General features: G+C 40.5%; 1 protein-coding gene across 1 annotated transcript in view; it reads left to right on the plus strand.

The window, feature by feature from the left end:
• nckap1 (NCK-associated protein 1) overlaps positions 1 to 16,551 on the plus strand; it is a 40,411-nt gene that overhangs the window by 10,113 nt on the left and 13,747 nt on the right. Inside the window, exons 2-21 of the mRNA XM_080740942.1 lie at positions 701 to 811; positions 4,166 to 4,252; positions 4,435 to 4,491; positions 5,386 to 5,528; positions 5,656 to 5,746; positions 7,333 to 7,470; positions 9,114 to 9,162; positions 9,508 to 9,664; positions 10,078 to 10,134; positions 10,521 to 10,617; positions 11,055 to 11,161; positions 11,515 to 11,647; positions 12,634 to 12,715; positions 13,111 to 13,169; positions 13,430 to 13,575; positions 13,711 to 13,843; positions 14,201 to 14,320; positions 14,640 to 14,779; positions 15,059 to 15,190; positions 15,561 to 15,779. Coding sequence (XP_080597068.1) covers positions 701 to 811; positions 4,166 to 4,252; positions 4,435 to 4,491; positions 5,386 to 5,528; positions 5,656 to 5,746; positions 7,333 to 7,470; positions 9,114 to 9,162; positions 9,508 to 9,664; positions 10,078 to 10,134; positions 10,521 to 10,617; positions 11,055 to 11,161; positions 11,515 to 11,647; positions 12,634 to 12,715; positions 13,111 to 13,169; positions 13,430 to 13,575; positions 13,711 to 13,843; positions 14,201 to 14,320; positions 14,640 to 14,779; positions 15,059 to 15,190; positions 15,561 to 15,779 — 2,258 coding nt within the window. The remainder of the gene's footprint in view (positions 1 to 700; positions 812 to 4,165; positions 4,253 to 4,434; positions 4,492 to 5,385; positions 5,529 to 5,655; positions 5,747 to 7,332; positions 7,471 to 9,113; positions 9,163 to 9,507; positions 9,665 to 10,077; positions 10,135 to 10,520; positions 10,618 to 11,054; positions 11,162 to 11,514; positions 11,648 to 12,633; positions 12,716 to 13,110; positions 13,170 to 13,429; positions 13,576 to 13,710; positions 13,844 to 14,200; positions 14,321 to 14,639; positions 14,780 to 15,058; positions 15,191 to 15,560; positions 15,780 to 16,551) is intronic.

Here is a 16,551-nt window from a genome sequence, read left to right on the forward strand (position 1 = left end):
CCAAATTACCGGCCAATACAAGGCAACCCCAAAGAATTACTGACTGAAATACAGTACATTGCACACCAAATTGCTGGCCAATACAAGGCAACCCCAAAGAATTACTGACTGAAATACATTGCACACCAAATTGCTGGCAAATACAAGGCAACTCCAAAGAATTACTGACTGAAATACATGAAAACATTTTGGTTTCTTGGAAATGTTAAACACAGTCAAACAAGGGCTGCAAATTGTCACTTGTTAAATTTTGAGCTGCTGGACAACAATGAAGCTAAATGAAATTTTAACGGAAATAAAGTATTATTACATACTTTTTGTTGTTTTGTTTAATCTGCCTTTATTAATTATAATGACTGTATGCACAGTGCAGCTCACTCCAAATGACAGCGGTTGAGAACCACTTTGGGCTCTTGTTCATACCTAGACTATGCTAGAATCTGGTTTATCTAAACCTAAATCCTCCTAGTGAATGAATGTCTTCAAAAGAATAGTGATGCATACTTGTTGATTACATCACATTTCACAAAAATGTTACCATTTCTTGTGGTTGGGGTTATAATAAACCAGAATTGGAGTAGCTATTTATTGGTTGCCATTTAAAGACAAAAGGGGAGCTTTGCTTTCACAGTAGAATAATTGTACTGACCTTGACTTTTCTTGTTTTATCTCTTCGCCTCCTCTGTCCTCTCTTTTCTAGGCATGTGGAGATCCGAAAGCTAAGCCCTCCTACCTGGTGGATAAGAACTTGGAATCGGCTGTCAAGTTCATTGTCCGGAAATTCCCCGCTGTGGAGACGCGCAACAATAACGTAAGACTCTCTGTGTGTGTGTGTGTATGTGTTTTGTGGGGGGGAGGACATTGAATCAAAAAAGTTATTTTTCTGCACTCCACACCCAATATGGGAACGCCCTTTTCTTCTGCTGAACTTAAACTGGGATTGGGCTATCGATGTTTGAAAACAAGTGGAGTATTTGGATTCTTGGTTCTTTGAAAAGTATTGAAATTAGTAGATTTGAGAAATGAAAGACATCTCTCTGGTTGGAAGTTGTCCGTCAAAGTTTCCTCCATGAAATATGCTTATTGTAGGCCTTAGCCACTGTCCCTCCAGGTCTTAAGATTTGAGATGAATTTGAAACTGATCTTTAAAAAGTTAATGCAACTGAGGTCATTTTAAACTATAATATAGTATAGTCATCCACATCATATAGACTAAATGAATGGCAGTTTTGTCTGATGTGATGACAGAAATCATTGTATTAAGGATGCTACAGATGGTCAATTTATTGCTGAGGCGCACTATTTGAACGATGGCCACACAGTGTTGGTCTGTATGCAAAGAGAAACAATGTATTTTTGTACAGTCCACACTCCACTCCAGACAGATCCATCACTGTTTACTACCACAGGAGTATTTAGCAAGATAGAGCTCAAAATATAACACCAATTCAAATAAGATAAGATGCTGATCTCTGGTGGACAGTTAGGTTATTACTGCCTCTAGTAACAAGATAGGCTTTAGCATTACATAGGTATCACAAAGCAGAATATAGGCTACACTTAGTTTGCATCTCAAAAGTTTAATGAACAACAAGTGGTTTTCTGTGTTGTGTGTTTTGCTACAAAATGGCATTGGATTGAGTGTATGTGTGTGTGTACCAACCTGACCTCATGGCTCATTCAGTGATTTCTTTCAGCATTAACTGATAGCTCAGCTCATAGCTTCTGTGTGCGCATCAGTGTTAAACTGTCATTTAGCTAACCGCACTGTGCGCGCGCACTCGCGTGTGTGTATGTGTGGCTAACTGCTTATTCAGTATATAACTGTGCCAAATGTGTCTCTTATGTTGTGTTTCTGCTTTGTTTCTGTGTTTGTTTGTGTTTTGTTTTTTGCATGCTAAACTTGGCTTATTCCGGACTTGTGCTTTTTGGTAAGTTTTTTTGTACCTATAAGTTGACGTAACTAAGTTTTCTCTGAGTTTTTATTTAATTTTTTATCTTAGTTTTGTAATGATTCTTTTAATTTTTTGGCGTGTGTTTTGCTTTGCACCGCCGTCTGTCTTTACTCTCTTTCTCCCACTGGCAGCATTTTTACTTTTCATTGGCTGGCCAGCTGGTTAATGGGCAACTACACTGATACCTGAAACCTGTCGTTCTGTTCTGAGGATGAAGCTCTTGCTCTCACAGTGCTGAAAAATCAACACCAGTCTACTTAAAATGGCATGTTTCACTGGGTTGTTTTACATTGGCTCAATTTGGCTGTCAGAAATCTTCCAATTTTCCATGACTACTTAAGCCCTTTATTCTTCTATTTGTGTTAATTTAGAAATACATATGTAAAGCTTTTTTCATTTTTTTTTGAAATTATTGCACTTATAATGACATGCCCAAAATAGGGACACCAGGTTTACAGTGGTTAAAAAACAATAATAAAATGTTGGAGTTGCCCATTAATTATCTTGCCAGGCTGGGTAGTTGGATAGTTGGCTTTCTGGCTATATGACAGGCAGCCGGTTTAGAAGACTTGCCGACTGCTTGCAAGGAGGAGGATAATATTTCTTCTCTATGTTGATAAAATGCAGAACACATTGGCAACCTCTGTTCTGTTGAACATGTTAACTGTTAGGTCTACAGTATGTGATCTAACCTGATCTAATTACAATTCTTACTGATCCCTATTGTTTAAAATACATTACATTGAATTTGCCTTGTGTCAAGGGTAGGGCAGGAAATAAAAGTTTCTCAGTGGCTGATGTCTTTCAACATCCAGTTGCTCTTGTTTGACAGTGTTTGTTTATTTTTAAAAGGACAGGACTGTTGAATGATGGCAATATTTGGACTAAACCCTACTAGCATATAGTCCAGACCAAACGGTACCAGAATCCTATTGATGTAATTGTCTAATCTGGTTTAAGGGTGAAATCAAAAGTTTTGTTGACTCCTTAGTGCAGCAGTCATTGTCAGATTCTGTCTGCATGTATCATTTACCTTACTGCTTTCCTCTTAACCACAGCGCCTAAAAATAAAACCTCCTCTTTCAGATTCATATGTGTATTTTATACATATTTCTGTGTAAAACCTTTTCAAACACAACTTATTTCATCATTTGAACATTTGAATTGAGGTGATTGAATAGAAAGTGAACTGAACCCCATAGGCTGCAACATGGTATCAATAGCGACAACTTGTATTCTAATAAGACTAAGGATTCGTCTAATTTTGACCACAGGTCGTTTTCTTTCATTCTTTCTCTGATCTCTGTACTCTGGGAAATCCACTACATGATGCTTTTGGGTGACCTGGCTATCTAAGCTTAGACTACTTTGGTACAACATTTTAATGTCCCAGGCTAGCATGCTCAGCTCAGCACGACTCTATCAACAGCCAGCAGCCACTGAAAGGTGTGTTCAGCAACTGGTCTGCAACTCTGCAGTTGGACAAAATATTGAAAGGAAAGCGCAATTATAATCTACTGACGTTTTCAAATTGATGCAAAATATTTAAACAAAAAACGTCTTTCCTCTTGCAGCATCTTCTTTGGCTCAAAAGGCAATCAAATTAAAGCTGAAGTGCTGTGCAATTATTTTACATAATAAAAACAAACTCCTATGTGAAACTATAAATGTTTTACCAAAGTAAGTACTTGGTGACATCGCTTTGTGACTATTCTCTCCTACTATACAAGCCAAGGCTTAAAATATTTTTATTTATTAAAGAAAGCATGTTACTCAGTTACTCAGTTGTTCATTATCTAATTCATTGATTCACTAGGACGGGGCTAAAACCTAAAATTAATTTGCCACTACTTTTCAATTTCTGAAGATGGCCATTTCCTGGTTTTACTGGGCTGAACCCTTTTCTGGCTTCTGTGGCAACAGCCTGTTGAATTTGACTCTGATTTAGACTTTTGATTGATGAATGACGAGTTTCTGTGGATGTCATAGAAAACAAATCTTAGTGTAATATATCCGAGTTAAGTTTGTTTGACCATGCTGTAGTTCACCTGGAACAGATGGTACTGGTCAATGCAACATTCTGCTTTATGGCTGACATAAGATGCAAATAGTTTCTGCTTTACAAAACCAAAATAGATGATGTCCTTTGACTTTCCTAATAACACCATTATAACTGCAGTCTTTCTATGATGTGGTTTCCACAGCAACAGCTAGCTCAGCTACAGAAGGAGAAGTCAGAGATTCTTAAGAACCTGGCTTTGTACTATTTCACCTTCGTAGATGTCATGGAGTTTAAGGTAAGAAACTCAAATCCAATCAATTGTATTTTAAAATAAAACATAGTTTGCATTGCAAAACGTCAAGTAGTGGACTTGCATAATACAAGTTGTTGTAAAATCAAAGTATGAATGAAATGAAGGAGAGCAAAAAAAATGAATGAATGATTGTGATGAAGCTGTACAATACATCTTCCCTACAGGACCATGTATGTGAGCTGTTGAACACCATTGACGCCTGCCAAGTCTTCTTTGACATTGTAAGTTAAAAACACCAATGTTCAGGACAAATTACATGAATCAGTCACTGGTTCATGTAGTTAGCATATGCATTTTTATCCTTGTCGAAATTATTTCTTCTACCTTGAGCCATCCTAGCCTAATGAAGTGGTCTGGTCCTTGGGGTAATGTGAGACCTCCCGTGCAAGTTTAGAAGCAATCTCACAAGCTTACTTTGGGAGGTCTGGGTTTAGTCTCAACATTTTGGTTTCCAGTTCCTGAATTAAATACCAAGGACTTCCAACGTAAAAAAGACCGTAAAAGGTCTTATTTGGGATGTTCCTTTTAGGCAGGGTGTTTAACTGTACTACATTTCTATTGTATTGACTATACTTGTACTGTTAAAAAAGACATTGAGACATCTTACCTGGTTACCAGGTAAACCAGTGCCGTTTTCGCGGTATGTGAGCGTTAACACTACATATCCCATGCTGCCTAGCGGCCGAGTGCATTTCCTCATTGAGATCGATTGATCTGGGCTCGATTCACTGCTTTCTTCTTCCCCCTCCGTCTCTCTCCCATTGTAAACAGCAGCCATGTTAGTCAGCCGTGGCTCTGTAGTATCGCTTGCTGTCCTTTTTTGTCTTCTCCTCGCTAAACATCACATGTCCGCCCGTCATGCACGGCACCGTTCGTGTGCACAACGGACACGCACACGCGCCGGTAGGTTACATGGATTTAGTATTGGCGTCCAATGTGTTAAGTTGCTTGGTAGTGTACCATGACGTGCAAGCACAGTCAAAATGACACTGGATGAGGGTTCCAGCCAGAGTCTTCAGTGCACTCAGGCTATCTTTGAAAGAGAAACTAAATGCTTAAAATATGTGTGTAATTTTACCTTGTTGTCTTCATGTCTTCCACTTTCTACCTGTTAGACGGTGAACTTTGACCTGACCAAGAACTATTTAGACCTGGTGGTGACATACACCAATCTGATGATGCTGCTGTCACGCATAGAAGAGAGGAAAGCCATCATAGGACTGTACAACTACGCCCACGAGATGACACATGGGGCTAGGTAACTGGCTGCTTTTAGACCACTACATTTCAGCTGCAACTAATGATTATTTTCTTATCCGATTAGTGATTTATTTATTGGAATCGTGTTTATGTGTGTGTGTGTGTGTGTGTGTGTGTGTGTGTAGTGACAGGGAGTACCCCAGGTTGGGCCAGATGATCGTGGACTATGAGAACCCTCTGAAGAAAATGATGGAGGAGTTTGTTCCACATGGAAAGGTAGGAGGAGAACCTCTAACTGTGTGTGTGTGTGTGTGTGTGTGTGTGTGTGTGTGTGTGTGTGTGTGTGTGTGTGTGTGTGTGTGTGTGTGTGTGTGTGTGTGTGTGTGTGTGTGTGTGTGTGTGTGTGTGTGTGTGTGTGTGTGTGTGTGTGTGTGTGTGCGTACGCGTCGGTGTCTGTGTGGGCATGCGCGTTTTAGACATGCGTGCACATGTGTATATTTGTACAATATGTATGTATGTACATTCACTGTAGGCACAATGCATAACTGTTAGTCAGACACAATTACTCACACAGTGCTATGAAGATTAACTTCTGCTGTGTGTAATCGATCTAATTATTTTCATATAATTGTCTCCACCGGCTGAGGGAGAGTATGTTTTCCCCTCCGTCCGTGTGTCCGTCCGTGCGTGCGTCCGTCCGTCTGTGCGTGCGTCCGTGCGTCCTCGCAGTTTGTGAGCGCCAAATCTCAGTCGCCGTTGGCCCGGTCGCTGCCAAAGTGAGCACACACATTCCCTGGATGCCAATCTAGAACCTCTGCCCTAAATTTTTCAAATGGGCCTTTTCTAGCGCCAACTAGTGGCCGATGTTTGCTAAACACATTTCTGTGCACTACTCTTACAGATTTTGTCCAAAAATCCTACAAATCGGTAGGCAATATCTCGACAGTCATGTGATCGACACGGATCTGTCCGATTTTGCATATTCCATCCTGATTGGCTAAGATTGGCTTCCAAAGTTTGTGGGATTGAGCCGTTTTGAACAAAATGCCTCAAATCACAAACGCAAAGTGCAATTATCATGAAATCGCGCACACACGTTCCCACTAGGCCGAGGAAGAAATGCCACTTAATTTTTTTTAATCAGCCTCATGGTGGCGCTATAACAGCCCGATTTGTGGTTTTACCTATAACTCCACCGATCAGTTTCAAACTTTGTAAGCACACTCCCTAGAGGCTAAGGATAAACCTTTGCCCTGCATTTTTCACATCAGCCTTTTATAGCGCCACCTTTGGGCCGACTTATGTAAAACACATTTTTGGATATTACTCCTTGAGATTTTATCCAAAAATCATGCAAATCGGTACACAGTATCTCTATAGTCATGTGATCAAGTCCGATCCGTCTGATATTTCACATTCCATCCTGATTGGCTAATATTAGCTTCCAAAGTTTGCAGGATTGCTCCGTTTTTGAACAAAATGCCTCAAATCATCAACGCAGCTTGCGATTACCGTGACATTTGCCACACATATTCCCACTAGGTCAAGGAACAAATGCTACCTTTTTAACATTGTCCTGTTATAGCGCCACCAGCAGGTAGACTTTAGCAAAACACATTTTTGGAACACAATGCTTGAAATCATGCATGCAGCGTCCGATTGCCATGAAAGATCTAAGGTGAAGAACATATGCCACCCTTTTTACATTGGCCTATTATACAGTAGCACCACCAGGACGCACGGCCTGGTGGAGACCTGTGCTCGGAAGAGCACTGCTTCTAGTTGTTAATCAAATAAATACTTAAATGAGTGCAAAGTAAGCTAATGACTGGATTAGGGCTGATGGTTTCTGTCCTGTCCAGTCTCTGTCAGATGCATTGATCAGCCTTCAGATGGTTTACCCCAGGAGGAATCTGTCTGCTGACCAGTGGAGAAACGCCCAGCTGCTCTCTCTCATCTCAGCCCCCTCTACCATGCTCAATCCTGCTCAGTCAGACACAGTGAGTATAGCTGGCTCTTGTGTGTTTCTGCATGCAGCACTTTGTGTATGTGCTGTGTGTTTGGTGTCTGTATTAATATATCTTATTGTATATCTCTGACTCTAGAGGGCTGCCCATTATATCATGTCATATGGTTGGTAGCAATTATTGAGATACTAGTTTTCAACAGTAAATTATGAATTTGGCAATATTTTAACAATATAATAATTCAAGTTAATTTAGAACAACCTGACATAGTGCAAGATCAAATAAATGTTGCATATTAGCAATGAGCTCTGTGGTCAGGCACAGCAGTTGTTAATCTAGGGGCAGAGTTTGTAAAGGTCAGTGGAGCAGACTTTTATAAGGGGAGACAATAAAAGAATAATGAAAAAATAATAATTAAGATTGGTATTGTCTCTGCATAACCGTAGTCCCGGGGTTCTCGAAGGTGGCAAACCAGATTCCTATAGAGCATCGCAGTGAGGTGTCGGAAGTAAAGAGCCCATTCATTTTCACCATAGGGTTTTTCATTATCAGCCACAAAATCGTAGCAATTCAATGTACACAATGTTACCACTTACTATCACTGGTTCTATATGCTCCTGTAGAACCCCCGAGTATGTATGCAATCACTCTAGTTTTAGTAAAAACACGTTTTAATCAAGATCGCACAGAGAAGAACTGCATTACCCATACTGCTAAAAATGTACATCCGGTGAAATCGACGTCTGTGATTGGTCTAGCTTCTTCTTCTTTCATGTATCTTGCGGTTACCGCGGAAGTAGCTTACTGCCCCCTGTCTTCCCGGCAGATTATTGCACTTCAGCAGAAATCCGTGAGCGAGTGTCTTTCTTTTACAAATATGATGCACAGAGATGAAAATCAGTACATGTCAGGCCATATGCTGGCCTGGATAACTAAACTGAGCGTGATTTAAGGGATATATTTCAGGAAACAAGTGTCATTCGCAATGCATTCTGGGAGTATAGTTTCCGCAATTTTTTAAATAATGATGTGCACAGTCTTGTACCCTGCCCTTTTTTCAGCTTTCTAATTAATCATTGAATTAAAAAAATATATATATTGTCATGATTCCTCACCAGCCGAGGTGGCTTTGTCCAAGGCTTAAAAACGTTTAAATAAATACTTTATGAAATGTCTATGGAAGAAATGAATGAGGAAAACGCTTCCGACCCCAGAATGAAGACGGGGTGGGGCTTCAACTGCGATGCTCTATTGCTGGTCTTTCCCCCATTGCTTCATTTGATTGGCCTGGCAGCAGATATTTGCATACATAATATTTAGTAAAATAAAAAAGGTGCATGTTTTGATCTTTTGCAACAAAGGTTTTTACCAGTGTAGTGTTTTGACTTCATGAAGAGCTCACCAATTTAAATAACCCCATAAGGTAATGAAATATTGAGACGAGTCATTATAGCATCAAGTGGTGTGATTAAGCCATAAAAGAAGAAGCGATTTAGCAGCAGAATATATTGATGTAAGTGTCAACAATATGGACAAACTCAAACTATTATTTATTCTTCAACTGCTTCTGCTTAGTCTCAATTGATTTGAATACTATGCATAGGTTAATGATGTGTCATTTTGTTTTGTATACTGTACACATGGTGTTCACCTTCCTGTCTTGTGTTTGTGTTTAGATGCCGTGTGAATACTTGTCTTTGGACACCATGGAGAAGTGGATTGTTTGTAAGTACCCAGCACTCTCTTTGATGTTGACTCTGGTAGAGCCCTGCTCACTCTACAGAGATTAAAGATATACAATCTGCATAAAGATATTGTACATTCATTGTGTAATCGAACAACTAATTATATTGATACTTACTTAAATTACAAAGGCAATGTACACAACTTTGTTGCACATGATATCATTGCTGGTGAATTCATTTTTAATAATTGTAAAACATGAGGAACCTCAAATTACTTAATTTTTATCATCTTTTATTTTCTATTAATTCCTCTGCTTATTATTAACTTCACTGCTTCTTATTAACTTCTCTCTCTCTCTCTCTCTCTCTCTTACTCTCTCTCTAGTTGGTTTCATCCTGTGTCACGCTGTGCTGAACACTGACGCAGCAGCATTGTCTTTGTGGAAGTTGGCTCTGCAGAGTTCCACCTGTCTCTGCCTGTTTAGAGACGAAGTCTTCCACATCCACAAAGCTGCCGAGGACCTGTTTGTTAACATCCGAGGGTAGGCGCACGCACGCACGCACGCACGCACGCACGCACACACACACACACACACACACACACACACACACACACACACACACACACACACACACACACACACACAGGTGTAGGAAGAAGTATATATACACACATTTAGGCCTGATTTATGATGTACATTTAGTGACTTGATGTGTACAAACACCCTATTAAAGGACAACACTCATAACATATTCAATGTCTCTATATTGGCACTGTTCTGCTTAACTTCCTCAATGACACAGTTATTTGTCTTTATAATGTATTTATTGTAATTGGTCTACTAAATGACAACGGTAAAGGGGAAGAACATAAAACTTGACCACCTTCATACCATCAATTTATCAATCAGTGCACTATGTGTCTCTTTCCTCATTTTGTTTGTTTGTTTTTCAGATACAATAAACGCATCAACGACATAAGAGAATGCAAGGAACAAGCACTGTCTCACGCGTACGTATCTTTCCTAGTCTCCCTTTGCTCTCCGTCTCTCAATCTGCCTCTATCATCCATCCATTCTTCTGTCTTTTCTTCCTCTTCTCCCCTTTCCCTCTTTCTTGACCTCGATCCTTTTATCTTGCATACTTTGTACTTGTTTTTCCACTTTCTCCTTGTATTTGTTTTATTATAAAACCATTTGTGTATCAATTTACGTGATGTCATGACAAGATATTGAACTTGTAACGGTATAAATATGTCTCACCTCCCCTGCTCGCCTCGTCTTCTCTCCTCTTCCTTCAGTACTCTCATCTTACCATGTTGTCCTGAAGGTGTTTAGTTAGAATATATAATTTAATGATGATGTGTCATTGGGTATCATCTGTGTGTTTAATGTGCAGAGGTTCCATGCACAGAGAACGACGCAAGTTTCTCCGCTCTGCTCTGAAGGAGTTGGCCACAGTCCTTGCTGACCAGCCTGGACTCCTGGGCCCAAAGGTAACATCTAAAGACACCTTACTGGGATGTTTGTAATATGTTAGAGTTCTTTTAGAGAGACAGACATACACACAAAGTTGGTGCTATGAATAATAATACTTATTATTTTGATTCCTGATCTGACCCAGTTCATACAATTTCAAAATCTGGGCATTTGAAATCACGCGATGCTTTAGTGCTTTGTCCCTCACTTTGTGGCATAATGCCTTTTCAATCGGGGTTAGAATACGTTGTCACATAGATTCTAATACATATGTTCTGATAACTTGTGAGACACTGTCTGAAAATTTCTACTTTCTATTAAACAACTGCATCATTTGGCCTCAGAATGTGCATCCCTAGTTCTGATAATGATACCAAAGATAAAGTGTGTTTTATTTTGTAGGTGTTCAAAAAGAGACCTCTCTCCCTTTTACTCTTGTGTTCTCCATTTGTAGGCGCTGTTCGTGTTCATGGCATTATCGTTTGCCCGTGATGAAATCATCTGGCTCCTTCGCCACGCAGACAACATCCAGAAGAAAAGCACAGACGACTTCATAGACAAGTAAGCACACACACACACACGCAAACATGCAGATGTGCACAATAATACACTTGATACACACTAATTCATGATTGCACAGGCAAACACTAATTATGCGTAAAAAATAGGAATTAAATTCCAAACAGGTAGCACATCCCCAATTTTTAAATCAGGAGGACAAAGTACTCACATTTCCACTTATTTATTGGCACACACCAAAAAGGAACGCTTACGCGTTTTGGCTAAGAGCCTTCGTCAGAGCACTAATTATATGTGTGTGTGTGTGCGTGTGTGCGTGTGTGCGTGTGTGTGTGTGTGTGTGCGTGCGTGCATGCGCGCGCGTGCGTGCGTGCGTGTGTGTGTGTGTGGTACAGACACATAGCAGAGTTGATCTTCTACATGGAGGAGCTGAGGGCCCATGTGAGGAAGTATGGTCCAGTCATGCAGAGGTACTACGTTCAGTATCTATCTGGCTTCGATGCTGTGGTGCTCAACGAGCTGGTGCAGGTACACACATGCTCTCACACTCGCAAGCATTGAGAATGTCAGTGGGGCAATCTATCAGGGGGGAGGGGGGGTTATTGAAACTACCCATGGTTTCCTATTCCTGCATGCACTAATCTGAGTTCCCAGAAGTTTTTTTTCCGCCACTAGGGGGGCGAGAAGAACTTCTGGGAAGAAACGATTATACAGGGTTCCCACGGTCATGAAATTCCTGGAAAGAATTTGAAATTAGAAAAATATTTTTCCAGTACTGGAAAAGTTTGGGAATTGATCAAGGGTCCCGGAAGGTCCTGGAAAAAATAGCTATGCATTGTCTTTGGTTATTGATTTTGTTAATACCTCTGAAATGACAAATTAAACATGGGCCAAATTGTCAAATATTAGAGGCAGAAATTGTGAAAATAGCCAATCTGCATGCTCACAACGCCTCGCAACGCGAGGCGTTGTGAGCATGTAGATCTGCTATTTTCACAATAGAAACGTGTTATACAACTCAACTCTTAGTGCTCGTCAGGGTGCCGGGTCCCCAGTTAAAATATGATTATTTCGGGGGTCACAGCCTGAAAAGGTTGAGAACCACTGGCATACACTACCTCTTTGGGCACTGCGCATAAGAGTAAGCGACTTGTTATTGAGCTGAATTATTGTTATATAGTCCTGGAAATTGGGTTAAATATTCTGGAAAAGTTTTGGAAATTAATTGGTAAAAATGTGTGGGAACCCTGATTATATCTCTGGGCCGGAAGTCAGCCCAGCACGGAATTTGAGTATGGTAACTGGAGGCAGAGATGGCGCTGGAGGTTACTCTTATCTAAATAAAAGAATCACAGTGGCAACGCCTCTGCAGCCCACGTATCGAGGCGAATCTTCCAAGACTAATTCCTAACCAGTAATATTTAGTTGTATGACAATGGCGATTAATGGCTTAAACAAACATACGTGAATAACATTAATCGCTCTAAGAATGTAACCTGTTTTGTCTATGCTAGAACCTATCTGTGTGTCCAGAAGATGAATCCATCATCATGTCTTCCTTTGTCAACACCATGACCTCTCTCAGCGTCAAACAAGGTAAACTTAAACTACAGTGTAAAATCCTTGGGCTTAATTTAACTCTGAGAGTATAGAAATGCAACGGAAAATGCATTTTTTATACATTTTAGTTAAATTAACACTGTGGAATGTATATATGCCAAAAATGTGCCTACTGTTGAAAACGTGCCTACTAATATTCAGATGTCTAGTATTGCCATGACACCAGCGTGTCACTCCCCATCTCTCACCCCATTTCCTGTCAGTCAACTGTCCTATCACTAAAGGAATCAAAGCCCCAAAACAACATTTAAAAAAATAATAATAATAACATCGAACACAGTGTAGTGTGCATGCAGTGTCAACATTTATAATAAGGTAGGACTGTGGTAAATTAACCTCTGTGCACATGCTTGTCCCCTTGTTCCTTATAGTGGAGGATGGAGATGTGTTTGACTTCAGAGGCATGAGGCTGGATTGGTTCAGATTGCAGGTACACATACAGTTGGTACCCACTCCATGTTGTTCATGAACAGATTGTTTCGAATACATTTGCTATAATTTCAAGATCTCTCTGGGCAAGCTCTGCAGAATATGCGGTTATATTGTCAGATATATTTCATGTGTAAATGTGTCCTTTGTTTCATTCATTTCTCAAATTATATTTTGGTTATGTCAATAAAGAATGCCTCAACATTAACTTTCTCGGTTTCCCCCTTATGCCCTTTATATCCTACCTTCCGTCTCCTCTAGGCATATACCAGTGTTTCAAAGGCCAGTCTGGGTATAGCAGACCACAGGGAGCTGGGGAAGATGATGAACACCATCATCTTTCACACCAAGATGGTGGACTCACTGGTGGAGATGTTAGTGGAGACCTCTGACCTCTCCATATTCTGGTGAGAGACACTCAGCTAGGTCAATTAACCCAAAATACCGATAGTATAACCAATAATAAACGAATAACCGAATAATCGCAAGTTTATATATTTGTTTGAATTGAGACAAAAAATTATATATTTTTGTGTTTGTAGTTTCTACAGCCGGGCATTTGAGAAGATGTTTCAACAGTGTTTGGAGCTACCATCTCAGAGCAGACACTCCATCTGCTTCCCTCTGCTGTGTACACACTTCATGTCCTGCACACATGAACTGTGCCCTGAGGAGGTAAACACACACGCACACGAGCACATGCACACACATACTAGAAATAAAACACCAAGTCGTGTCTGTATTGACCTGTAGTCCCAGCTAATGTGTTGTTGTGTTTTTAGCAGAACATACCTGGAGAACTGTAAATAAAGTACAGAAACACCCTCCCACATATCCTGTGCCATTAGTAGTACTAGTTACTTGTTTTGCGGTTGGCAAACAACATACGTGTGTGTGTGTGTGTGTGTGTGTGTGTGTGTGTGTGTGTGTGTGTGTGTGTGTGTGTGTGTGTGTGTGTGTGTGTGTGTGTGTGTGTGTGTGTGTGTGTGTGTGTGTGTGTTCGTTCATGAATGTGTGCATCTGCATTTGTAGCGCCACCACATAGGGGACCGCAGCCTGTCGCTGTGCAACATGTTTCTGGATGAAATGGCCAAACAGGCCAGAAATCTTATCACTGACATCTGCACGGAACAGTGCACTCTCAGTGACCAGGTATGTACACAAACACACACTACACTACACCACTGATATTTGGTCAACGGGAAGACTCAAATGAGACAATTGGAATATAGCAGAGTATAAATTATTTATTGCTAATTATGATGTTCATAAGCAGTTTCCATGACAACTATAATAGTTAGCCTATGCTAATTACAAGATTATACCAACCAGCCGACAAATGACCAGATGTTGTCCAATGGCTTTGTTGGGTCTTCTAGCAACATGATAGCATTTGGAAATTTGGGTGAATCTAATCTAATATATACATGCAATACCACAACTATACCTGTGTCCATGTGTCTGTCTCCAGCTGCTTCCTAAGCACTGTGCCAAGACCATCAGCCAGGCCGTCAACAAGAAGAGTAAGAAGGCCACCGGAAAGAAAGGAGAGCCGGAGAGAGAGAAACCTGGGGTTGAGAGCATGAGGAAAAATAGATTACTGGTCACCAAGTGAGTTAAGAACATTATAATTCGGCACTTATCTTTATAGTTGTAATTTCTGTCATTCTAAACAAAATGTGAAAGGTGTTTGTGTGTGCGTGTCTGGGGGGAACAGATCCTTTTTCTTGTGTTTTCAAATTACTGTGTGAGTAAAAAATAAGTTTCTGTTAATGTAGAGCAGGGGTTCAACAGATCACAATAATGACACATTTCTTCACAGCCTAGTGTGTTCTCGTACAGAGAGCGATGTGTTGGTTTTTGAGTCATGCTTTTGTTATTTTCTTTCAGTCTGGACAAGTTGCACACAGCCCTGTCCGAGCTGTGTTTCTCCATCAACTACGTGCCCAACATGGTGGTGTGGGAACACACCTTCACGCCGCGAGAATACCTCACCTCACATCTGGAGATCAGATTTACCAAGTAAATACATGCACACGCGGCAAATACACATGTTACTGTTACACTGGGACCCCTAAAACATGCTGTAAATTATCCCCAAAACAAAATAAATATTGATGTTGTCCTCAAATAAAATGTGTTTCAAAATGTTGACGTATATATCATTTATGTACGGAATGAGCAATTTGTCACCAGACTTCTGGTTGTGGACAAAAACGTCATTACATTCTGTATTTATTGATTGTGTCTGGTTTGTTGTGACCATGATAGCCGTCAAATGATTTTTTCTAGTCGTCAAAACGTGTACAAAGTAAACATCAACCGTTATGTCTGTGTTCCTCCGTTACCTTTTCTTCGCATGGTGAGCTAAACTGTTTCCTATGTGTGTCAGGTCTATCGTGGGGATGACCATGTACAACCAGGCTACTCAGGAGATAGCCAAACCCAGCGAGCTACTGACCAGCGTCAGGGCCTACATGACCGTCTTACAGTCCATAGAGAACTATGTCACCATTGACATTACCCGCGTGTTCAACAACGTGTTGCTGCAGCAGACCCAGCACCTAGACAGCCATGGAGAACCCACCATCACCAGCCTTTACACCAACTGGTAAGATAACCTAGGCCACGCTCTTAGCCTGTGGAAACTAACGTGTCTACACCTGAATTGCATTGCTGTTAGCTTTTACATTTTATTGGTAGGAGATGGAGGTTAGGCTTTCTTTAAGTTGCGGTGCCATGATTTTTTTCCCCCCTAAAACACGAAGATCAGGTATTATGATTATACTAGGAGGAAGATTCTTTCCAAAAAAGTGTACAGACAGTGTTAAAATTATGTTTTTATGTGGCCACACCCACCAGTTCATTAAGTATGCCTGGTTGTCAGGTGGTCGGTGACCCAGCTGAAGTTAGCCACACCCACAGTGTTGGGTGTATGGTAAAAGGGGAGGGGATGAGTTTATGATGTAATTAAATCTGTGTTTTTTTTTTACCTTGTTTCTGCCTTTTGACTCGGTGGCTTTCAGCTTTCAGTTAGAAACTAAAATACACAGGGAAAGCAGATTTCCACATTATAACCACACCCGGTGGTCTGTTAGAGTAATGTTAACTCCATAGACACATCTAAAACAGAAAATAGTACAAAAGTGTGGCACCACCTCTTTAAGTATGTCTAAAATGAAAATGTTTAATTCACAGACATCCACAGAACATAAGACGTGGGTGTTGTCAAGTGGCATAAATAGACTATCCACACTACTAGTGTCGGCCATAATTGTTTACAGCTGGGAGACCTTTTACTATGTTTACTGGCTTTAGTGGAGCGGAGTAACTCCCTTTGCTTGTACAGACTCCACCCAGCCATTCTGCTCCGTTGTGTACAA

The sequence above is a fragment of the Nannobrachium achirus genome (genome assembly GCF_963921795.1).
Source record: "Nannobrachium achirus genome assembly, chromosome: 13".
Lineage (NCBI taxonomy): Eukaryota > Metazoa > Chordata > Actinopteri > Myctophiformes > Myctophidae > Nannobrachium > Nannobrachium achirus.